This window comes from Camelus dromedarius, chromosome 12 (assembly GCF_036321535.1).
Source record: "Camelus dromedarius isolate mCamDro1 chromosome 12, mCamDro1.pat, whole genome shotgun sequence".
Taxonomy (NCBI): Eukaryota; Metazoa; Chordata; class Mammalia; order Artiodactyla; family Camelidae; genus Camelus; species Camelus dromedarius.
The window spans coordinates 26,353,956-26,380,553 of record NC_087447.1 but is presented as its reverse complement, the minus strand read 5'-3'; the positions used below and the strand labels follow the sequence as shown (position 1 = coordinate 26,380,553).

The 26,598-nt window shown below is 35.8% G+C and overlaps 1 protein-coding gene across 2 annotated transcripts in view; it reads right to left on the bottom strand.

Annotated features, from left to right (window-relative positions):
• The window catches only part of DCDC1 (doublecortin domain containing 1), a 381,054-nt gene that overhangs the window by 175,116 nt on the left and 179,340 nt on the right, over positions 1–26,598 (bottom strand). For both annotated transcript variants that reach the window (XM_064492479.1, XM_064492478.1), the window contains 4 exons: positions 21,216–21,386; positions 8,769–8,870; positions 5,459–5,622; positions 2,264–2,389 (listed from right to left, as the gene is read on the bottom strand). In XM_064492479.1, coding sequence (XP_064348549.1) covers positions 2,264–2,389; positions 5,459–5,622; positions 8,769–8,870; positions 21,216–21,386 — 563 coding nt within the window. The remainder of the gene's footprint in view (positions 1–2,263; positions 2,390–5,458; positions 5,623–8,768; positions 8,871–21,215; positions 21,387–26,598) is intronic.

Here is a 26,598-nt window from a genome sequence, read left to right as displayed (position 1 = left end):
AGCATGCTATTCAATGGAAACCAATTATGAGACTGGTGATAATATTTTTTTTCAATAGTCTGAGAAATATAAATAAGAGTATGACCACTAAGATTCCAAATTATCTACTTTAGCGTATAGAAAGAAAATTCAAAAGAATCCAAAAATTAAGTAAATTATCTTCAGATTATTTTGTGTTCAATAAGGGCAGTTTCACATTATCATACTTAGGGACCTAGATCTAATTTAAATTCATGCATTAAAACATATTACCTGCACCTGGGGAAGTAAAATTAAGACGAAATACATGAATTAAAAATTAAACTCCAAGGGAGGAGGGTATAGCTCAGGTGGAAGACTGCATGCCTAGCACGCACAAGGTCCTGGGTTCAATCCCGAGTACTGCCTCTAAAAATAAATAAAAAAAATTATCTACCCCCACCAAAAAACCCTAAAAAATAGTCATCTAGAAAATGTAAAGAAAAAATAAATATTTAAAAAAATTAAACTCCTAGCTAAAACTGAAGAAGAAGGGTCTAGGCAAGCTTAACAGCTTTGAGAAAGATTATTGCACATGAAATAAATCTTCTCATAAATGAAAATGCTTATTAAAAAGAGTGCTGAGTTATTTTCTGCCTATAAAGAGAAAGAGAATAAGACAAAACATTTTAATTTTGTATAATCTTGTTCAAAAGTGCAGGCAGTCACTGGGAGATAGATAGAGTGGTTGTTCAAACAGTTACCAAAGAAGACCAAGGAGTTTGTCTTTCTAAACATATTTAGCAATAGGTTGACACAAGCTAGACTGAGTGATCTCATCAGACTGCTTTTGTTTCTCAGGACCTGCCCTATACTTCAGCCTTTTCACCCATATATTAAGGAAAGCTGTAATTTGTTAAATTACAAAATATTAAAGCTGGATGGGACCTTATAGATACATCACCTAATCCAATCAGTATTGGGCTGCAATGTCCAATATGGTAGCCATGAGACACATATTTCAATTTAAACTAATTCAATTTAAGCAAAATTAAAATTCAGTTCCTCAGTCAAATTAGGCACATTTTAAGTACTCAATGGTCAAAAAGTTGGCTTCCATCATCACAGAAAGTTTTATTGGCAGTGCTGGATATGGGTAAAGCCCTCAATTCTTAAGAAAGACAATCTGGGTTATAATCCTAGCTCTGCATGTACAAGTTGTGTGACTGGGCAAATTACTTTGCCCCTCTGTGCCTCAGCTTATGTCTCCATAAAATGGAATAACAATAGGTTAATAACCAATGACGGGATTAAAATAATTGTTTTGAGGATTAAATGGATTCTTACCCAATTCATTTAGAACTGTGCCTGGCCTATGGTCAATACTCGGTAACTGCTGGGTTTCATTGTTTATACATAAGAAACTGATAGCCATCTGCTCATGGACAATCATGAGCAGATATGGGGTTAGATGCCCTAGATCATCTAATTCCTGCTTTTCTTCTCACTATCCCACCAAGCCTCCAGCATATTGCTTTTGTTTTCAATTTATCATCATCAAATGAGATGCTTAAATATGAATACTCAAGATAAAACATATTATTTAATATTTTTGTAATTCCATTCAAAATTATTAATTTAGATACATCCACTAAAAACGTTTTTATATTTCAAATAAAACTGCTACCTTTGTAAAGCAGAAACTATAATCTGCTCATTGCCCCATATGTTTCTTTAAAACTCAAGGAAAGTTAAAGATAAGTCTTTTACAAATATTAATGATAGTACTTATACTATGATATATGATATATGATAGAAATAAACTTATTTACAAAATAGAAACAGACTCATACATGTAGAAAACAAGTTTATGGTTACCAAAGGGAAAAGTGGGGGTGAGGGGAGGGATAAATTAGGGGCTTGGGATTAGCATATACAAACTACTATATATAAAATAGATAAAAAACAGGTCCTACTGTATAGCACAGGGGACTATATTGAATATCTTGTAATAAACTATAATGGAAAAGTATATGAAAAAGAATATATGTGTGTGTGTGTAAATGTATAACTGAATCACTTTGCTGTACACCAGAAACTAACACAACGTTGTACATTATACTTTAATTAAAAAAAAAAGATGCTTTTTAAGTATTAGCTCATTATATCATGAAATAAGTCAATAAAATAAATAATTGCCTATTTAAGATAATTTAAAGAATGTCTTTTAGTGGTTAAATCTCTCACTCTGGGAAAACCGAATTAGGTGATTTGGATTACTTTAACCAAGCACATGTTAATTTACTTGTCACATCCAGGTAGGAGAACAGCATTAGGATCCAAGAAGGTTTTATATGCAACTGTAATGCCACCTCTGGCAAATGTGGTCACCTGGTCAAAGGTCAAACCCAAAACAGGGATTCCTGGAGACCTGAAAAATGGAAAAAACATCAATTAATCTGCAAAATGATACAAACACTGAAATTTGAGCACAAATAAACAATAAAACATATATCATCAGTATCTAATAAAATCCAGAAATAAGTGAATTTTCCAATATACAGCACTATTGTTGGTATCCTATACTGACATCTGACATGCACATTTCAGTTTATTTGGCTGATTTATAAAATGCCAAGGACAGATGAAACACGTGTAATTTTTAAAAATAATTTCAATAATAAAAGCAAAGTATTTAGTTGAGAAAACAACCAATTGTTGTCCCAACAATGTTCATTTTTCATGTGTAACTACAATGCAATACACCCATAATAATCTTTGGAGCTTATAATTGAATGAATCCTTCATATTTGGCTATAAACAACTATTTTTTGAGCTTACTAAATGCTATACTGATTTGATTTTTCATATTACAAACTGTTGGGCACATTGTTTTAGGTTAAATTATTTAAGAATTAAGATCAAATGTAAAACAGATCTTACATAAAAAGAATGGCCACTATGTCAATTATGAGCCATTTTTTTTTTTTCTGGAACTGGTGACAAACACTTGCTACTTACGTTGAAAATTATAGGACTCAATCACATCACCTGTGTCGTATTGCCAAAAATATTTAAACTGAATCTAATCATGAGAAAATGCTCAGACAAATCCAGAATGTGAAACATTCTACAAGAAAAGTGCCTGAACTTTTCAAAAAGAAAATGAATGACATAAAAAAAAAAAAAGATGGGGGAATATTATAGATTAAAGGGAATTAAAAAAAATAAGAAACTGCAAAAGATAAAGCTTATTTGAATACTGTATTACAAAAAGTTCTAAAGCAGATTTCGGGTAGTTTGAATATAGATTATATCTTAGATGATATTATACTATTGTTAGCTGGGTTAGATATCACAATGTGGTGATAGAGAAGAACATTCTATTCTTCAGTTATGTGACCTGAAGAATTTAGGAGTAAAACTTTAGTGACTGTCAGGAATTAATTTCAAAAGGTTCAAAGGAGAGAGAAAGGAGATATAAGAGAGGAGAAACAAAAATGGCAAGCGCCTTAAACTGGTAAACCTAAGTGGAGGATATGTACATTTTCATTGTATCATTTTCTGTAGATGAACTGGATATTTTTCAAAATAAAAATTAGGATAAAAATAATTAAAGGACTCAGAAGCAGGTATTGGCAAAACTGTCTTTTGCAAATGAGTAACCTGATCCCCCATATCAACATAAATTAGACATGTTAGAATTACTCCCTAAAAATGAATATAACTTAGTACATATTGCTCATTTTCTCAGTATACTTTAAACTAGGTGGAAATAACTTTTTAGACATAAATTTAGAAGTTTCAATAGTAGCAAAATGGTATAATGGTTCCCTAGTGCTACACATTGTATTCAAAACCAGAAAAAAAAATATATTACCCTATTAAAATAGCAATAATATACAAATACATACACTTATGAATTCTTCCTGCTACAATCCTCAGTTGATTTTAGCATATTTCAGATACTTAGCATTTTACTAGTTATTCTACAAATATGATACAATTAACAAAGAACAAGCATTTGATCACATTAAAATACTGTATTATAACAAACATCATTAAAAAAAACATCAAAATTAGTCACTGCTTTCACTTTAACAACGATATTTAAGAAGAAATTAGTGGACACATTTTATTAAAGCTTTTCTTTGTAACTGGAAGAGACTGCCAAATAATACAAGAGTTCTTGCCACTTTAGAAGCATTGCTGTTTTTATCACTGTAAAAACAATTTTCATCATCTAATTAAATTATATTTTAAAATCTGTGCCTATGGGAAAAAAAATACCATTCCTTACAGATATTTTTTAGTTCTATAAATTCTACAGCGTAAGATATATTAAGCATTTTAATTTTACTCTTCTTGGGGCAGATGAAATAGATTTTGTAATATGCTACCCACAACTAATCCTACAAACTTCTCCCAAAACCTTCATGGATTTCTGAATAGATTTATTTCAAGTTTTGAAATTTTGACTATTAGAACATATAGTAAATCCAATCAGATTCTAGTTCTACCTATGCCATTTTTATTATAATTAATGTATGATCAATTATATTCTACAAGCAAAATTATTTCCCCCATTTCCCTTATTCTGTTCTACAGATAAACAAAGAGCTAAAAAAAACTAAACAAAACAAAGATTAAAAGTAGGCAGAAAAGTGTGTTTAAGTTTCCTGACAAGCAGTTTCAGAGTTCATATGGATGTGTCCTGTCAAAATATGCATAAATTTCCAAGATATTCCATACAACAGCCCAGCTCATCAGTGCCTGTAGACAGAAACATTTTTCTTTTCTCAGAAATGCAGATAATTTTATGCAGGAATTTACCAATCTACAAAAATTTACACGATGCTCAGCAATAACCAGTAATTATTGTGGGATAATGTAAGGCGCTTTTGAGAAATATAACTTTGATAGGATAGGGCTTACGAGCTTTACCAATTTATCTTTAGCAGTCCTGTCATTGGTGCTTAAAAGGTTAAGACTTTATTTGTGAAAACATAGAGAGATAGTGGGGAATCATGTTGTCTACAGCTTCATAAATCTTGCTTAAGATCCTTTTCAATTACCATCCATTTCTCCTTTAAAAAGGGACAAAAAAATAGAGGAGTGGAAGCAGGTCAGGGCAGTGTGCGACAATGACAGTGTGATGGGCTTGGGCCCCCTGTGGCGTTTCCATCTGCTGTCATTAAGGTGACTACTCAGACATGAACAAATCCCACTTGCTGTGCTGACAGGCAGACTTCAAGAACTATGACAAGGCATTAAGACAGAAAGTCAGAGGGAGAGAGGAAGAGAGAAAGAGGGAGAGAGAGATGTCATATCCCACAGACAATACTGCCTCACAAAAAAACACCCCTGAAATTTTATTGGAATTCAAAATAATTTATTTTTTTCTGCATAAAGGGTGCTACTTGGCTTCTCAACTCTCCTTTTAAATTAGCTTGCCCTGGAAAAACTGAGGACAGACAGAGAATAAACACCTTGCTCCTACCTGTATGCTTTACCATAAGAGACCCAGATTTTTTGCTCATTCTTCAGCAAAAGTGGGTTCTTAATTTCTTGACCATGCTCATCAAAAAGCCGGGCTGAAGAAAAATTGAGGCCTGAAGGGTTGATGGAAGAACCTTGAAGCCTTTGATGAATCTTGAGAAGTAACTGGTGGTGGGGGAAGAAAATGGAGAAGGAAAAGAAACAACGTAAAGTGTGAACACCTGTAATAAACTGTCTACTCTGTAACAAATGAAGTCCAAACAAATGATAATTAAATTCATATAGAATGTTAAAAGAAGTGTGAAATGACGGCAATGTTTAGCTCAGTGTAAAGTAACAAAATGAGCATGGGCTTTTAACCAGCAGGGGGTGCCACAGGCTTGTGATTGAGCTCTGACCCTTTGGCACAGGGACCGAAAGCAGATGTGACAGTCTCACAGAAAGAGCATTTAGCTTCTATACACGGGAACGTCTTCTTTGATAAGGGTTATGCTTTTCTTGTCTGAACTACATATTCTGTTAGGGTCCTTCCAGAGCATGTTCAAGTTTTACAAACAGCCATCTCCCGTCCCCGACTAACCTCAGGTAACCGATGGTGGAACAACCCACTGCTGACAGGATTGCAAAAATAAACATGCTTCTCTGGCCTGAGTTGTCTCACTCGGAAAAACTCTTCCTGGATGTATTAATTAAGAGCCCTGCAGAAGCTTGTGAGCAGCTTCAATAATGGATGTTTTCAAGTTGTAAATAAGGTGTGATTGAAGTGTAAAGTACGAAATCCTTTCATTTAATATTTTAAATAATAGCATTGTCAGCGTTTGCTTCCATCTTTAGGGTCTCTAACTTACCAACATATTTCTAACTGAAGGCATATTTCAAATGAAAGTAAATCCAACTGAACTGCACTGTATATGGAATTTTAAAAGGCATTTTTCATTATTATCCATCACCTTTGTTTGAGCGTTTAGGAATCTGCTCTTTCCCGCTCTGTGTCCCACACTATCCATCACTCTGTTCTCCCCCTAGCCTTCTGTCACAGGCTTCCTTTTCTTCTCTCCCTTGTCAGTTCTTGTGTCTCTCAATTTCGTGTTACTCTGTAATCTCGGCAGGGATGCGGATATAGTCATGGCCTTTTCTTGCCTAGCTGCGTTCAGGGAGCCTTTTCTGCTCCTTCTATTAATTCTCACTGAAGGTATATAGAGAAGTGCTAAACGCTGAGGCCCAGAGGAAAGAAGAGAAAGATGCAATCCTGTCATATATCTCCAGTTTCCTCACATATTGGCTATAAACTCTTTATAGGGTAAAATATTTTCTTTGACCAGCAACTATATCTATAGGAAGCCTAAAAATTATGCTTTTGCCCTAATTAGGGATAAATAATATCTCTGGCATCATCTGCTCTACATTGTTTTCATCAGCTCTACACTGACCAGAGACTTTTAACCTTGAGCATCAGAAGGGCTGAATATGATAGCACATCTTTCCTTTCACTAAAGTTAATACTTTTTTATCCAGCATAGCCAGATCCCTTGAATTAAAAATAATGATTACTATTCTCCTTAGGAGTATCACAGGCAAAGGTGTTAGAATAGTAGAAATCAGTATTTTGTTTTTTCACTGGAACCGCAGACATATTTTGAAATCCATGGATTATATTTACAAAGCCCTATGTTTATTTCTGTGTGGTCTCAGCCCTTAGGCTGATTTTTTTGTAGCTTTGCTATTATTTCAGAAAACATGTAATGTTGATCATTTTTTAAATCACAGTGATTTTAATTTACAAGCATCACGATTTTTGTAAAGGAGGAAGATATAGAAGATTTAAGGCCTGATTCAGGAAAGAAATATGTACACAAAGAACAAGAGTGTGTGGTAGATGTGAACACCTGACCACTTAACCAAATCCACTTTCACAGGAGCTGCATTGCAATCTCTATTTTCTCAACTTGGTGACAGACTGCATTTTAGGTGCTCAAAGATAAGCATTCGACAGCCTACAGGAGGTAAGGCCTCAGTGCCTTTCATCTCTAGGTCATCGGTTAGGGCTGGGCTATAGTGACCAAAAATAGTGATAATCTTCACCCGTTTATTTTTAAAGCTATCATCACCAGGCTTTTATAGGATAAGAATTTGTTCAGGGACCTGAGAAGAGTGTGAAACATCTTAGGCTAGTGATTGAGACAAGTGTGCACCAAGAGAACAGTCGTCCTTGGGTGTCACAAGGACCCTCCCAAACAAAGAGCTTCATAATGCCCCTAGTTAAAGTTTCCCCCAAGATTTTCCTGCATATAGAAGCAAATCACAGATCAATTTCAGTGTGCATAAGCCAATAAAAACTTTCTACAGAATAATACCTTTCTGTGTAAGATTGCATAAATGCCATCTTCAATTTTAGTATGAACCAAAAAGGAAAATATTCTAATGTGAAAAAGAGGGATGACAGGTAAAGAATTGTAAGAATGCTTTTGTACCATGATAGTCAGGGACGTGACGATAAAAAAGCAACCAGCCAAGGCTCTTTATCCTTCTGTCTCTAATCAATCAATGTAGCACTCTTGCTACAAGGTACCAACCCTTCTGGGCCCAGCTAACGATCAGATGATCAGCTTTTGTGATTGACTGTAAAGTCCAGGTAATGGATACCACCAGGGAGAGGTAAGTCTGAGGGTGCTGAACTGAAGAGGGGAAAAAAGGAGCAAGTTTCTAAACAAAGGTCAAGCAACAGAGCCCAAAACACTAGTGCGCGCTCGGGCGAATGACTCCAATTTGTAAACAACAGGATATTCCGTGTCCTTTCATGCAAGACAGAGACCCAAAATAAAGACCGTGAGCACGTTGGTTCTGCCTGAGAAATATCCCAATTGTCTGGAAAACAGGCAAAGGTAAAAATGTCTCAGATAAACCATCTGGACTTGCTCACAGTGAGCACAGGGGAAGACCAGAGCTGTGTGTTTGTTGCTCAGGATCTAGGGCTTCGAAATACCCTTGACTAGAACACACCTTCCACTGAATATCATCTCACTCCTTTTCAATGTGTAAACGAGATGGTAATTCCCAAGTCCAGTGTAGACAGATTTCCAAATACAAGCACAATGAAAGTTAAGACACTGTTAAATAAGAGGCCAGGAGTTCATATTATACTAAAGCTGAGAGTCTAAGGAATCCAGAAGTCAAGCTTAAAACTACCAGTCTTCACAGATCGGCAAATGACTGATCTTTTTCTAAACAACTTTAAAGATGTAATTGTCTAAATTAACTTCAAGCAACTTGGAAGATGCTTATAGTCATAAATGAACAGTCAGTAGACTCACTCTTTCCATCATATAGTCAGTTTGAGTTGGGCTATTAGGCCACAGATCTGTTTTGCTGACATAAACAGAGATCTCTCCAGTGTCTTTACCATTTTCAAATACCTGAAAAATAAGCACATTCAAAATTAAAAATAAATACATGCACACACATAGATACATATATTTATAAATACATATATAAACACAAGCAGTCCTGGCTTTACACAGTACAGTGTTGAGTGAGAGTCACGCATATGGGAACTGTGTAGAGCAAGGATACCCTGTACGAGCACATGCAAGTAATTGGCAATGACAGTCAACAAGACTAGAACAGTATAAAGAAAGTCCATTGTTTCTCTTTTTGGGTTCAGTGTCCTTAATCTGACTGGCTTTCCCTACAATCTTAAAATGGAAGGAAATGCAAACATTAAAGGAGGATCACTGACTACACTGAATGCTTACATGGGGCAAGCATCAGAGAAAGGTCAGCTAGCAGCTAGCGACCAACTAACTAGCTCATTTCATTCTTTCTGAAGAACATAAAGCCACAAATTACACGAGGAATGTTTAATTTATATTTAAAATATATCAGTGTTCAGCTCATCTTTTGACTTACTAAAAGGAAATTCAACTTGACAAATTTATTGCATAACAGTACAATGAAAGCCACCCACTTTAAGTGCATATAAGCAACAAGTTGTTGAGAACAGAGATAAAATTTATAACATTGCATTATGCAACATTCAGCTGGAAAAATAAAAGGCTAGCAAACATTCCAGCCAAAAGTATCCAAATAAACCAGTCCCAAAGGAGGGCTCCATTAGAGTGAACACTATCCTCTGACCATGCTGAGGACCCACAGGGGCGTGTTGTTCACCAGGCAAGAAAGGAAGTAGGCAAAGAGAGATGAATAATTCAAGTTCTTGCTTTTTATTTTATTTTTTCTCAAAAGTTCTTTTCTTCCCTTTCTGATAGACCTATCACATTAGAGTAGCCATTTTATTTATTTCTAGTACTACTTCCATAGAAAATAATTTGGGAGAATATCCTATCAGAAAAAAAAAAAAAGAAAACCATCTGTTTTATTTTTGAGATACATCGAGAGTTACTTAATTAGTCCTAACCTAGTTTGAGGAATAATGTGCTTCAACACCACTTCCTCAGGCTTTAGGTTAAATAAAGAGAGAAAAAATAGATTTAAAAAAGAGTGCTAATGTTCAAGAATTGTGGGGTTTTCTCCACTCGGTGCTTTTCATCATGCTGATAGTCCAGGGAAGATGGTACAGCTGTCAGCCATAGTGCATTGGTACTCCACACTCTACAGTATCTTTTGCGAAAGGGGATGCTTTAAACCTCCTTTCTGAGGAAAAAAAATGTAATTCTGAGCAAAAAATCTTTTTATTTTGGCAAGGAACTTTGTAAACCCAACTGTTGCTTGCAAACCTATGAGCAATAATAATCATACTGTCCCAATAATCTCTTTAGGGCCCAAATCTGGAACAAAACTCTTAAACAACAGAACCACTTAGCAATGATGCTCACAATTCAAGGTGGCATGCATTCTGCAAGGTTAGTGTTGACAAAAGCTCATTTTGGAGAACTTATTGATGTTCCTCTGTCAAGACTTGCTAGATGTGCAATCAGAGTACAGCAAATTATATTCTAGAAGATAGCTGTGTGAGTGCTAACTGTCAAACTGAGAAAGCAAATAGGGCCTGGACAACACCTAAGACCTTCATTAGCTCATTGCTTTCTTCACTATTGCTAATAAGTCTTCCCTTCTGAGTCCAGAAAAGAGTGTCGTCAAAAAAAAAAAAAAAAAAAAAAAAAAAAAAAAAGCTCTAGCATACAAAAGTCCTATAAATTATTTAAAAAAAAACAATAAAAAGTGCTTTAGTGTTTAAGTAAAAGTTTAGGTGTTTAAGTGAAAAATGTTGCCCTCCACTAGTCATTCATATAGTTTTTTTCTATATTTCTACAAAAGTAAAACTTTCCCAAGCTGAAAATCTATGAGAGTCTGTTTTTCTTAAGACCAACTCTTGTTTTTAAGGTCTATATTACTATGCTCATTTTTTTAAAAATCCAAGTATTCTATTTTTTTCTTCCATTGCATGAGAGGTATATTTATTTCCTATCATCCAATGTCTCTAAACAAAGATAGCTCTCTAAACAGAGTTTATATAGGAAAATAAAAAATAGTCTACCTTTATTTTCCTGCTGCCTGATCCTTGGCTTAAGAAAAACCAACTGCTGTCTTAGCTTCCCAGTGGCTCTCTGCATGGCCTTCCCTCCATATAGTCCTAAAACTAAATTCTCACCCTTGAAGTAGGGTAATGCAAAAAGCCAGCTGAGGCTAGTCTTGAGTCCCACGGAATAAGGCAACAGAATCTTAAAAAAGAAATCCAGATCTTCTCGAAAAACATCGTAATCACTACTGAAAAAAATACATAGAAATAGGAACTTAACTTCTATGCCCTTAGTTACACAAAGTACAAAGAGGTTCAAGGAGGAGTTTTCCATGAACTTTTTTTTTTCTTTTAACTTTCCTTCAAGTCAATGTTGACTTTTCTTAAGCAGGATTATATTCAGTTAGCAGCAATGTTTCATTGTAATATTGTTAATCAACTCATTCATTCAACAAATATTTATTGAGCAATACCATGTGCCAACCATTGTTCAAGTGCTTAAGATACACCAGTGAACTAAGATTCCTGACAGACCAAGTAAGTCAGTCATCAGCATGGTCAGCTGGGCCTAAAGGTTATACAATTTGGTGGGCTTTCTTTAACAAAAAGAATGCAAAATTACAAATGTGAAACTAGATACAAAATATTCATTTAAAATGAGAAAAGAAATCACAACAATTTAGACATATTAAAAGTTCACACATAGCAAAAACATAAAATCCCAGAAAAAGTCCCAAAATATTTTCATTCATTAATTCATTCATTAATCCAATGCACATTTTTTGGCAGAACTGTCTTTGATCACCTCTTCCTATGGTAATTCTATAACATCTTCTATATGGAGAATAGAAAGATAATTCTGTCTTTCCTTTTGCATAGTTAATCAAAAATTTTTCTATTATTGACTTGAAAAATTTCTCTCCACTTCACAACTTGGCTGATCATTTCGTAAAAATTTTTCGGATTCGTGTCAAACTTGGGAAAAGCTTGATCATTTTTCTTTAGAATATGAGCTGTAAAATGTGGAAGAATTTTCTACAGATTAGCTGGCTTTATTAATTTCACGCCATATTTTTCCTCTACCACCCATATACCTTTGGTGATTCCAAGCACTCTAGTCCACAGTGAAAAGGCAATACACTCCATGGCCAGCAGGTAGTAGCCGTCTTCCTAGAAGTTCTTCCCATACCATGGTGGCTTAGTCCTAACTGAACTAAGAGAAATGACTGCAAACCATTAATTACATTCCAGTATGCCCAAATTAAATGTATCCCCAATTCAATTTCTCCTTAGCCAGACCTCAAAAATGCCTGAAGCCACTTCAGCATCACCTGGAACACTTGGCAGAGAGGAAGTTGGAGTGAAAACAGACAATGGTCTCAATCAATTATACTTAAAATAGATGACGTTTGCAAATTTTACAGAAACATGTGCTGTGTGAACACATTGCTAGGGCCTCCCCAGGGTTTTGGAAGGGATCTAAGCAGGAAAGGGGCCCTGAAGCTTAGGTTTCATTGGCTTCCTGTTAAATGCACCTCAGAAGGGGTTAGAGGGTGGTAATTGCTTTGTAAAGGAGAAAAAATACAGCAGGGAAGGGACAGAGGGCCTGGGATCAAGGAGTGGGATCGGTGGTGGTTGTCTTATGAAGCAGGTGATCAGAAAGGCTTTCAAGGGAGGAAACATTTGAATAAAGACTTGGAGGTGAGAGAGCTAGCCAAGCATGTAGCTGGGAGGGGAGCACTGGAGGCAGAGGGAATGGCTAGAGCAAAGAAACTAAAGGCAGGAATGTGCTCAGTGTGTTCTAGGAACCAAAAGGAGGCTGGTGTGATGGAAGCAGAGTAATTGAGAAGGGGAGTAAGTAACATGAACTGAGTTGGTTAAGGGGTGGGCAGCGACATGGGGAATCCTTGGAGGGTTAGAACAGAGCAGTAACAGGATCTGACTTAAAAAGATCATTGCGGCTGCTGGGTGGAGAGTAGACTATAGGAAGCAAAGGTAATCCGAAGGGTGAATGACAGCAGCTCAAACCAGAGTACAAACAATGGACGTGGTTATAAATGGCCAGTTTCTGTTGTTCATTCCAGAGTAATTTGTTTATTAGTGGGGTTGGGAAATAAAATTTGCAGCTAGGCTAATATTTATGAAACATGATGTTTGAATCTATGGCTGTAAATAAATCAACCTAAATATAACTTCATACGTAGTATTTGTGTACACACAAAAATGTTAACAAAGTATTAAAATAATTTTATCTACTGTGAGGATTTTATAGAGACAGGGACCAAAACTTAAACCACATGGGGAAAAGATGACTTGAATAGGAAGTTTTGAGTTGATGTGGTTCTTTGACCAGTCTGCCTGCCATCATTTATGACATCTATTTAAGGATTATTTAACGACACCTAGTTCAGTGCCATTATCGACCTTTAACGCTGTAAGTCAGGATAAGAGCTAGATGTAGGGGAACAGCAGGTTCCCAAACTCTCTGTAACTGCTGGGCAGACCACCCAGGAAGCTCTTCTGTGCGTGAGTGGAAGACCAAACACCTAAGCTTCAAAATGCCTGAGAATGCAATGCTGTCAAGAGGCAATAATAGGAAAATGACACCACAGTGTGTCGCCAAAAGTTGGGACGGCCATACAGTAACAGGATTTACTACTAGAGGTCTGGTGAAGAAAAGGAATGTAAAACAGTCCTACAAAACTATTTGACATGTTTCAGGTGAAATAATTAACTATGTTGAAAAAAGGTTAACTTACATGTTGTCTTGGATTGGGGTCCCCAGGAGGCAGACTCAGAGACCAAGATTTACCTGCAGGATGTTTACTGGGGAGAGTTCGCAGGAGCAACACTGGTGAGGGGAGTGGGGAAGCACGAGTGGGCACGAGGTATACTGTGATGCAGGGGCCTCTGGTGGGAGCTCTAGAGCTGGGACGGCCCTTCAGAGTTGTCCAGAATTGAGGCAAGGGTGCTATCTATGCTTCTGCATTGCCCACCAATCAAATGTTGGATGAAGGTTGCCCCCAGGATGAGAGCCTAATCTGGGGAGAAGTATCAACTTTATAGAGAAGGCAACTGTCTAAGAAGAATGTAGGTGTGGCAGCTGGGGGGTGGGGTAATGGGTACCTCAGTTCTGAAGAGGGGATCCAGGTAGTGTGACATGGCATCCACTACGCACTTGCACGATAATCCTGAGTGCAGAGTGCACAGTCACACACATTTAAATCACTCAGTACTCAAAGCAACCAGATTTTACAGGTGAGTCTCAGAGAGTTTAAGTGACTTGTCTTAGGCAGATCTACTCATAAGTGGTAGGAAGATTTTTAGAAATCAAGTCCTATGATTTTTTTCCCAGCTTTATTGAGATATAATTGTCATATACCACGTGTACGTTTAAGGTGTATATTGTGTTGATTTGATATACTTACCTATTGTTAAATGATTACCAGCATTAGCTAACACCTCCATAACATCACATAATTATTGGGGTTTTTTTTGGTGTGTGTGTGTGTGTGTGTGTGTGTGTGTGTGTGTGTTGAGAACATGTGAGATCTGCTCTCTTTAAAACTTTCAAGTAAACAATACGGTACTAGTAACTAAAATCACAATGCTCAGCATTAGAGCCCCAGAACTTAATTCATCCTCTAACTGAAAGTTCATAGTCTTTAACCAATATCTCCCCATTTCCCCCCACACTCAGCCCTTAGTACCCACCATTGCAGTCTGTTTCTACAAAGTCGGCTTTCTTAGACTCCACATATATGTGATATCATACGGTATTTGTCCTTCTCTGACTAATTTATTTCATTTAGTATATGTCTATGATGTTTTAAATTACAAATATCAAATTTTACTCATATCTAGGATGAAAGATCTCATAAAATGAAACTTAATATGAAAATTTTTAAAGGTATAGAAAAGTGTTTTACAGTGGAAATTTTTTATCTAAGTCAAAGGACATGAAAATTAAAATATTTTTCTTATGTGAGAAGCTAATTAGCCATGAAAAAATTCTTTATCCAATCAGAATCCAAAGTCACCTTTAGAGATAGAAAATTACCTCTAAGTGAATTAACACTTTATGTAAATTAAATCAAATAAATGTGCTTACTTTTTTCATTTTTACAGATTTGCGAGATAGTTTTTAGAATGCCCACATTTTTCTATATTTTCTCAAATGTATAATAGAAATCAAGCTGTAAACATGTCTAACTTTAATATTCAGATGAGATAATCACAAAGCAAATATTAAAATAATGGGATTCAGGCAATGAAAATTTAATAATGAATTAATATGTTTATACTACATATGGGAAAATGTGTTTTAATGTCTAACAGAGATGTCTTTAAACAGTACTTAACAGGTAAGAAGCCAGTACATTTTTCCCAAGAAATGAAAATGCACTTCGTGAAGACAAGTTACATAACTGTTAGATTTCACCAATCTAAATGGTACCTGGAATCAAAAATCAAATACCATTTTTTAAAGCCCAGAAAAGATATACTTAAGAAAATAATTCATTTAAAAGAGACATTTTTTATTTCCTCTGTAAGTAGTAGCACAAGTCGCCATTTAGAAGACATAAAGTGGGTGACTGCCTATGGGGTAGGATTTTAGGGATGTGTCAAATGACTCTGACCTCAAAATATCACTCCCACCAACTTGCCAATACTACTTAAAATTCCAGTTGGAGATTTACTCTTTGTCACAATAAGAATATCACAGTTCTATGAGAGAAAATAATATTCAGCTTTACTGGTTATTGATTCTTTGAGGCTATGATTTTTACTCTTGGCTTTCTGGAATTCCTCAGAAGGCCTGGGATAGGGCTGGTGGATAGGGGAGAGAGAATGGGGAGATACGGTCCCAAGCAGGAGATCAAATCTGATGAGTGAGTCTGTGGGGACAGCCACCATCCTGGCTTCAAAAGGGGTAGATCCTACTTTCATCTACTTCACATGGTACAAAGAAAGAACTTTGATCTATTAAAAAAAAAAAGTTTTGAAAACTGTCTTAGCTGGAAAGAAAGTGTGGCATGCCTTTTGCCTAACAGCCAGTTTTGAAGAAAGGGTGGTAGTGAGAGCCTGGGGTATCTGACAGCCTGAATTGGGTGTTGGAGATAGGCATGGAGGGAAGGTCAAGGGAGGCTGAGAACGGAGAGGCCTGCAAGATGGCCCTCTTTGGCTTCACAGTTACCATGGGAGTGGGCCTGTATCTCTTTCCTTTAAGCATTTAAAGTCACATTTTGTTGTTTTGTTTTAATTTTTTTAAAGGGCTGCTCCTCAACTCCATTTTTGACAAAGTAAAATTTCTAAAACAAGGTACATGATCTTGCAAAAAATATTCAATTATAATTCTCGCTAAAGTCAATATATGAAAATGTTCAAAATTATCTAGAAGATGGTGGCAAGGTAAATGTGTTTGCCTGTCATGTCCTAAGCCAAGTAATTTCAATAAGCCCTTTATAAATGAGACTATTTCAAGGAGAAATGGAACAAATATTTTTGTCTAAATTAGTACATAAAATTACATTTAATTGGGATTAAAATATCAGGTATGTGGGTGTATATGTATACCAGAGCTTGGTTTAAAAAAAAAAAAAAAAAGGTTTTTAAAAGTTCCTGGGTTCCATATACTCCTTCTCAAGGAAAGTAATAGCTTTTTCGATGAGAAAGCATAGTCACGTCACCCTAAATTCTACATTACTAGGGAAATGAACACTATACAATTAAATATGAGCCAAATCAGACTTCCCCAATTCTCAGCCTCAGAGCCTTTCGATAGACTATGTGTTAATGCTATTTGGTTTCTTCTTAATGTATCAAATATGCCTGTAAAGGTAACTTTTCCCCTAATATGAATAGGTACTCTGAGTAACTAAAACCTATACAGAAGTTTACTATCTAGAGCAATACACTTTTATTTTAAGAAACAATCCATTTTTTATCATAAAACACTATCAAAACTGCAGGTAGATTAAGTAGGTATAGATGCATCACTTCATTTGCACTTACTAGAAAATCTGCTTTCATTTCTATGTTCAAACAATGAATTAATGCTTGACAATATTCACGGTGAGTTTGGCTAACATAGATGTCAGTGGGTAATCCAGGGGACGGGAGCATATGTAGGAAGAGAATCTCAGTGACTTGAGCGTCTCAAACACTCCGTGAAAAAGCTAATTGAGAGGTAAAAACAAATTAACTGCTATGGAGAAGGACAATCTCCCCGAGAGAGAGTGTGCCTGCAGCAGTAAGGTTCAGTGGTTGCATTTAGTCTGGGTAACTGCCGGGACAGTAATCCAGCTCTGGCCCGTGGACCTTCCCTGCTGACTGCCCACCTGGCAATTCTCTGGGCACCTTCAAGACTGTCAGGAGTGCACAGGGAAAGCCTGTCTCATTACAACAGCTCTGCATGGGAGCTGATGCCCCGCCCAACCAATTGCTCTTTCCTGATTTTGATACAGATGCAGTTTTTCTCTTCAGCGGGTCTAGGAAGGGAAGACTGTATCTTCCTGCAAACAGAGATTTACACCTGGCTGCAGATGCCTGTCCAGAAATAGGCTGGGGTGAATACACTGGCATTTCCCCCTACCACAGGCCACAAAAAAATGAAAAAAATAAAGAGAAGGAAAGAAGATGGAAAAGAGAACTGGAAAGAAGAGTAGGTAAGGTATTTCAACACCTACTGCTAATAGCTATCCCATGAGATGCTGACAGGCATTCATGGGGTTTCAATTTTATTTGTCTTTAAAATGGGCAAGCCAACATTTGCCTTCTTGGTAAAATCTACATATGAAAATTGGTTATTTCCATCACATTTTGTCCAATTTTTAATAAATATTCTTGAAGTCACAAGATTAACATTGAATATTCCAATTTTACTACTCCAGCCACAATTTCTTTGAAAATAAAGTTTTTAAGTTGGTATGTTTTACTACTTATAAATTAAGAATATAAGATTAGCAGATACAAACTACTATATATAAAATAGATAAACAAGGTCCTACTGTATAGCACAGGGAACTATATTCAATAACTTGTAATAACATAATGAAAAAGAACATGAGAAAGAATATATATACACACATGTATGACTAAATCACTGTGCTGTACACCAGAAATTAACACAACAATATAAATCAAAAACTCTTCAATTTTAAAAAATTGTTAAGTATATGCTACCCAGTGGATGAACTAGATCCTGGACAAAGACATTCTTTAAAAATAAATCTCTGAATTATCCCTTTTCAAAAAATTAAATTTCTTTATGCTATGAGAGAATACTATAACCAAGCAATATAAAAATAGAAATGCTAAAAAAAAAATCTCCAAATCACAGCCCTCTGAATCTTGTTTTTATCTAGGTCACTAAGTCCACCGTATTTCCCTTGCTCACAGCCAGAGTGTTTTCATGTGAAGTTAGTGAAGAGTAAGCTTCAGGACACTTACTTGATCCAGCTCCTGAGACTGCTGGAAGCTGCTGGGAGATACAGAGTGTCAATAGGTGGGGAAGGAAAGCCAGTAGTAATCAGCAAGTATTTCTATGTAATAATGTAGCCTTATGTCTCAGAAGAAAGGATCTGAATCTCCAGGTCTCCATCAATTTGTTGTATTTACTTTCTCATTCTAAATAAATATCCACTTCCTGGCTTAATTTTAAAGAGGGTCCTCTCCCCCAGATTTTACAAGATACTGGCCTTACAGAAACTGGATCTTCCTCTACTGGCAGCAAATGGAAGATAACCCACAAAGCATCATTGACCAATTGTCTGTGAAAAGCACTAATTCCAGTGAAAGGACTTCCCTGTAGCCATTTTCCACTCATTCTCCCACCTACTCACACACCCCACACTCTTGCTCATCAATTCCCTGTCTGATTGCCCAACTTCCTACTAGTTTTTCCACCCACCATCCCCTAAAGATTTGCTAATACCCTTTCCTATCAATTCTTTCTTTCCTGCCTCCCAGGGAAACACTAACATTTCTGACAGCATCTCCATGGGGATGAAGAGGAGGAGGAGTTGCAGGGAAAGAACAGGACTGGGAAGGCAGAAGTCACTGAGCCATGGCTGTAGCAGACATTCTCATAGTGACTGGGATGATGCCAGTGGCAGGCAATACAGGGTAAGAGAAGGTTTGGAATAGTAAGCAATTGCTCCAAAAACTTGTTATCTTAAAGGGCTTCATAAATTATGGTGCACATTGAGTGTGACCACTAAAGGTAAAACTAGTAAGAAATCTCATCAAACTAAAAGGTGCTATGATGTGACGTCAAGAGAATGTACCAGATTACCAAATAAAGTGCACACTGTGGTTGTGACTACAGAGGGTATCTGAGTGCATATGGAAGTGATATGCAAGGGTGAGAATGGCCATATGGTAAATAATGTGATTATGGGTATTAAAACTTTTTCCTAAAATTGTTCTAATGTTATTATGTTGTGTTTTCAATTTTTTTTTAAACAAGAGATTTTCCCATGGGAGGAATGGACATCAAAACCCAGACTGTATTTTTGTCCTGTATATCTCTTTAAACTTGGTACTATATCATGCAGAAATGAGACTGAGACAATATGGAACACAGAGTGCACCCTTTTAAGAGATGACCTTTCAATATTAAGACCTAACCAAAAGCTACTATTTTTAAATTATCAATGAAAGATATGATGAGGATGAGAAGCTCAGTGAAGAGTTGAAGATAACCATCTATAAAATGAAAAAGCATTCCCAGGGATGCTGAATCACACCCCACCTCTAGCCCCTAGCTGAGAACCTAGCTCTGGAAGATGGCTACAATATGTTATTTTGGTTCTTGAAGCTGACCACTGGGCTCAACTATATATTCAACAGTTATATAAATCATCAAACAGAAAAAAACTCATCTTTTTAATCAAAATGAATAGAAAATAAGAAGAATTTTTATCAGAGCCATGGCTTTCAGTTATAAATGGAAAATGTACTGATTGACTGTTTGACTGATTGATTGATTGACTAATACATCATCTAACACTCTGGAGAGCACATGCCTTAAGGTGGGATAAAGTTGTTCATAACCACAAAAGTCACAGCCCTTGCCCACAGTGCCTCAGAGGTAACTGGGTTACAGATAGTGCTCGGATAAAGGGCAGCTCATTCACGCTCCATGGAAACTTAAAGAGTTTGGCCAGGCAATTGAAATGAACTGATTCTGGCATTAACAGAGGATGGTATGCTGAAACCTATGCTCAATCTCTCTCCAGTTGGAATTACACTTCCCCAAAGGTCAATTTTTACTAGGTGATATCTCATTCAAAATACAAACAAGGAATTCCATTAAAGAAATAATTTATAGATAGAAAATATAATGATCATAATATTACTTTCAGAATAAAACTATATATTAATAGGAATTGTAGAGATAAAGGCTGAACAAAATACAATTGCTTTGAATGTTATCACATTCAAATATAAACATAATCAAGAGGAAATGAAGAGATGTAGTCATGGTTCTTTAGGCGGAAAAGAGCCATTCTTTGAGTAATTCAAATTTTACTCATTACAGTCTCTTGAAATATGAGATACGAGATTATAAAACAATATTAACTTGACAGACTTAACATGGTTACTCTATTACGATAAACAGAAGTTTCTTAGCTCCCTAAGCTTTCAGTACCTAAATCACATTAGCCAAGTATGAATTTTTTTTCTCTTCCAAAGATGAAATAGCTAGGAGTAGTCTAGGACACACAGCCATCTCGTCCTGACAAATAACCAAGTCACCTTTTTCTCCAGTATATTCTTAAGTATTGATTTTACCAAGTAAACTCAGACATGTGTCACACTTATCCAGTATAGATCCTTTTCCTTGGAAATGTAGTTTGAACATCAATCAGTCACCTGGCCTTTTACCTCTAATTCCTATTGCCACTGTCTGTCAATTATTAAAGCTTGCCCATTTCTCCAAATACATTATTTTTTAAAACTGAAATACACAGTGACTATTGTGAAAAATATGTTTCTTGGAAAAGCATCTAAATGTTCATGATTAAATTTCTTCATTAAAATTACTTTTCTGGGTTGAAACTAAAGTTTATAAATCCACATCTCAAAGGCCTCTAGATATTTTCTTTTAAACCATATTCCCTGAATGGTGGTATTAGCAGTTTTATCCAAACTCCAATTCGAGGAAGACAACACAAAAAGAAATTCAAGCTGAGTGGCATTGTTACAAAGGTCTTCAAATGGAGCAGAGTGTTTTGTCTCTGGCCAAACCCAGCGAGAGTTACAGAATGACACCCACCTTGAGCTGCAGCCCTCCAGGGATAAGAGTGTTTGCTGGAAGGCTTTTAATGTGTTGGTAGACGTAAGAGGAGAATTGCTCCTGCTCAGCCTGTAATTGGGGGCCAAGTTTAGAGAGATGACCTCTGTTGCTTTTGATAGCTGTCTGCAATTCATCAATCAGCCTGTTCACCTGAAGGGGTTAAATTACAAGAGTTGTTAGCAAGAAGTAATTGTTGATGTCACACCTATTGGATTTTTGAGTACCTAGTTTGATGTGGGGAAAATGACTTCAATACAAGAATTTGAGTATAGATCTATGTTCAAGTAAAGAGAATATAACGATATATACATTCCTTCATCAACATATTTTATTTATAGGAAAATTTCTAACTTTATACTTTCGTAATATGGAATAGGACTCCATTTACAATTGCTGAATAAAAATATCTCTGGATACAAAACGAAATACGTACATCTTGACAATTTTGTCAAGGACTTTTAAATTGCTTAACAGAATAAAGCCTCTCTGAGACTTCAAATAATTCAATATATGTACCAACAATAATATTTAATTCTATTATATGTATCTTCCTTTTCAGAATATTTTATTTTACCATTTGTATGTTATCTTTAAAATTTTTAATATGTATATTAAATTCATTAACATTTTGTGGGCCTTTTAAATAAATCTATGTATTCTCTTCTTTCCAAGTACTCCAAAATATATTTTTCCAAATTTCATAAATACAGTTTTTCAAAATATCTACACTTCAAAGACAGTACTCTAGACAATATTTTAAATATATATAAATTTCTGAGTAAGCATAGAATTTTTCAAGAAAAAACATAAGCTTAGAAACATGTACCCTTTACAGTTACATTTCTGGATTTCTAATCAACATATTTAAGAGACATATGAACTTGACTTATGGATTATTAATAAGACACGCTGAGGAATCAAAAATACTAAGTTAATATTTTAATCCATATACTTTACAAATTAAAAGTCATTACAATTCTTTGACTCTTCACTGTGCTAGATAAATTTATATTCTCTCTAATGGATTGGATTCTTACATAAACACTGGTCGACATATGATAGCAATCGAAAGAGGAAGCAGAAATTCACTTTATCCATGACTCTTTAAAGTAATCAAATTAGACCCATCTAATGACAAATGACTCTGAACATGGCATGGACTTTTTGAAATCTTGGGTTAAAATCTTGTCTCTTCCATTTACTGAGAGACTTTGAACAAGTAATAAACCCTCATCCATAAATGATGAATAATACTGACATTACTACTAAGAATTAAATGAGATTAAAGACTGGACAGCACAATGGTTAACCTATAATAGATGCCTCATGTACATGTTACATTATTATAGTGTTTTCACTTTTAAATCGAGGTGTTTTCTATATATCAAGTTTTAATTGCTTTTCCTTTCCTATACCTGCTCCTGTTTCACATGAAATAGATAAAAATTTGAAACTATTTGCTACATAGATTCTCCATCTCACTTCAGTGTTCACAGATAAAATGGGAGTCTCCCATATACTGACAGCTCATCCTCTTTCTATCTTCCCTCAGCTGAAAATATGGTATTTCCCTCAACCAATTCTCATGCTAAATCTATGACTTCTATCCCCTCCAAAGAGGATGTCAAGGAAGTTAATGAAAGCAAGTTTGCACTATTATCCATATGACATAAATATTTATTCTTCTATTTTACCTAGTTAGTTAGAAATATATATATAATAATATGTATATATGTATGTTACTTCAATTACATTTAATTTTCCCCAAGAACTTTAGAAGCATTATGTGCATACAAACAAGCTAATTTAAATGATCCCTAATTTTCTTTGATCTCCTATATCTTTCTTATTTGTCCCTATATGATCAATCATCTAATCCCTTTAAACAAGGCTTTCTGCTAAATAAAGGGTAGGCAAACTTTTCCTCTTTAGGAGCCAGATAATAAATATTTTCGGTTTTGTGAGCCAGAATGTCTCCATCAAAACTATATGACCCTGCAGTTGTACTTTGAAAGCAGCCACAGGCAATATGCAAACACATGGGCATGGATGTGTTCCAATAAAACTTTATTTAGAAAAATAAGCCATGGGCTGGATTTGGCCCGGGGCTGCAGTTTATCAACCCTTCTTTTAAACACATATATTTCCTCTCATTCCTTTCTTTTCTTGTAAGTAATACTCTGGCCCAAGCCCTCAATCTCTTCATTTCTCCCACCTACTTGTATTATCAGAATACCTACTGAGTGGTCCTGCTGTCCTTAGTCTCTCCTCCTCTAATCCACCCTGCCATCTCCACCTAATTAATCTACCTCCAATAGCATAATGAACCTTCAAGTAGCTTCCTCCTCCCCGCATTCCTCATCTTGCAGTTCAAGATTCAGGACCTTTTCTTACTTTCTAAGACTAATTCCTGTGCTTTCCATAGTATAGTTAACCATATAAGAAAGTTATAAAATTTAAAATACAGAAATGATAGATGATTCAATGAGTCAGTGTTTTCATCCTTATCTTTACCATACTACCCTCTAGCAGTATTGTCCTTAAAGATGATGATATCTATCATATCAAAGCCAGAGACCAAAACAGGCCAGGTGACTTGCTCTTATACTTACCTGACAAAATCAGAATCTAATATCCAAAGGCCTTAAACAGAAAGACTCTACTTCTGGAAAGCACTGGTCCTCTCTGAACCCATCCCAAGTATTATATGATTCAAGAAGATACAATTTTATGTAGTTTTTAAAATATACTAAGTATCATGCAACATATTTTGCTAATCAATAATACTGCTCTCTTTAATTTTATGTACTGCAAGTTGTGCTATAGCAAGCCACAAAAAAAAAAAAAAAAGAAAGGAGGAATTTCAGGCTTTGACTTGAGAGCATTTTTATACATGACTGGTTTTACTGTCACAATCCATAGCTTTTTACTGATAAAGGATTTCATGTGACATCAGAAATCTACCAACCATACAATTGATGATGTCATTTGCATTCTAAAGGGCTATTGGTTAAAGTCTTAAAAGTTTCATTTCCTATAAATTCTTTGTTGCTTCAAAAATCTATCACTTTTGCCATTTTGCTTGGCCCCATGATTACTTATTAATGTATGTGAATTATAATTACACCAATTATTACCTGTTGTTTTAATAATCTGAAACTATCAAATAAGATGCCCCAGCAAAGATTAACTTATATCTTAAACATAGGAGAAAATATATCAAGAATCCTGCTACTGATGTTTTCTGACTGAAACTTTGTTACTTTACATATTCATCAGGCCTTTTATTCTCAAAGTGCTACATTTTATTCTCAGTTATTATGATAACATGTTACCCTTAAAGATAACGCTATGCATGAAATAACTTATATCCCAAAATCGGGTAGGTAAAACAATACTCCTGAATAATTTTACATAATACAATTTTTTTTTAAATCACAGATGTTGCTAAAAGGGGGGAAATGTTCTTTAAAATTCTTCATCATGAATCTTTTTTCTTGCAAATCCTTTTTTTTCCCTCTCTACAAAGGCAATGTGAATGGGAGTAAAAGAAGACAAAACTTGACCTTTTGTGATCCCAGCATTAATGGGTCTGTTCATAATTCAATCTACGTGTGTGTGGGAGCATCCATGTGGAAACATAGAGGCCCGAGAGACATAAAGCCTTTCCCTTTAAACATTATCTGACCCTATCAGTCCCATTCACAAAAGAAGGCTTACGTATGCATATGTTGAAAAAATGCACCATCTCATTGTGCAGCAGAAAGCCTACACATTCTACTTCTCACTCGCTGTGGAAATGCAGCACGGAAGTGACACTTGTACAGAATTTGGGAGAGTGACAAATGAGCAGAAGGTAGCAAAAAAAATTTTAGTGTTCTGATGAGGAAGCAAATCAAAATTCTGAAAGAATGCAAATGCACACCTGTCTATAAACTTACATGTAGGTTTTTGTATAAGACGTAGGGCAGTTTAGTCATGTTTTTGTGACACATACATGCAACACTTGAATTTAATTAAATTCTCAAGATGATTTAGAGTCAGCACAAAATATTATTGTTTATAATCATTCTAAAATGTATACATATCAAAGTTGTACCCTCTGAACCCTACATTCTGGATACTGTACTTTGACTGTTAGGAATGACTCTGAGGAGCTTGTGGTTTTTCTAGTGATGAGTTCAGCTGTCGGCCTGAATGCTATGTGGCCTTGAATCCATCTATGTTGTGAGGAGACTCCAGAGCACTTTGTACTGAATTGTCACTTGAATTCACCACAAAGGGTGGCAGTCTCCATGCCAGGAACATCATCTTGGCATGTAACATATGAGATGGTCTCGAAGCCAGGTCAGTGCTTTAATGTAAGACCAAGACACTTTCTAATTTACAACATAATTAAGAAGAATCACTGTACGTCAGAAATTGACACATTGTAAACTGACTATAATTCAATTAAAAAAAAAAAAAGAAGAAGAAGAACCAGAAAGGGGACAGGGAGATGAAAATGGGCATTTTAAACTCCCTAAAATCTCTTATTGTTTCAGGCCCAAGGGTACAGTGTTTCTCAGGTTAAGAAGCAAACATAACCAGACTTTATGAATGAAGACTAGAAAAGACATGGGAACCCGTGAGCAAAATTAAGCGTCTCTTGATTTGGAAGGATGTACCAGGAAACCTGAAGTGCGTATCACCTCTTATTCCAACTACTTCTACTACTCCCAACTTTTTAACAGTTTCCTAGAAGCCCTCTGAGACAAATTATTTTGGAAAGAGATTTATGTTGCTTCCAGCCAGGGGTCACTTATGTGCTACCTATAAGCCTATTTAAGAGTCTAACATCCCCATCAACTCATGAGGAAAGGGGTGATTGAAAATAGAAACATTTAGAAATATCTTTATAACTTATCTGGCAATAGGGCTATGATGATGACAATAAGGATGATGTTAACTATACCTTCTGAGGAAGCAGTAAGAATGCACTTCACAGACAAACTACTGGAGCACAGTTGACCAAGGATCTGAGCTACTCTGCTCTGAAATCCATCATCAGGTTGGCACCAATGGCTGAGGATACCAAGGCAGGTCCAACCCAGGGAGTCACAAGACTTCTCTGATGGACAACTCTGACTCAGTATGTCACAAATTTGCCCAACCCTCCTTAGACTGCACGACAGTCGAGGCTACTTCCACCCAGTCTCCCTACCTCTTTCCTTCACCTGTGTTCAAGCCTGCACTTCAGTCTGACAGGTCTCCCAGCCTTACCCAAAGCGCTCTCCATTTTCTCTCACAGGAATTTCTTCTATTAAAATCTGTACACATTTTTTAATCCTATCTTGGTATCAACTTTTCAGAAAATCTGGAA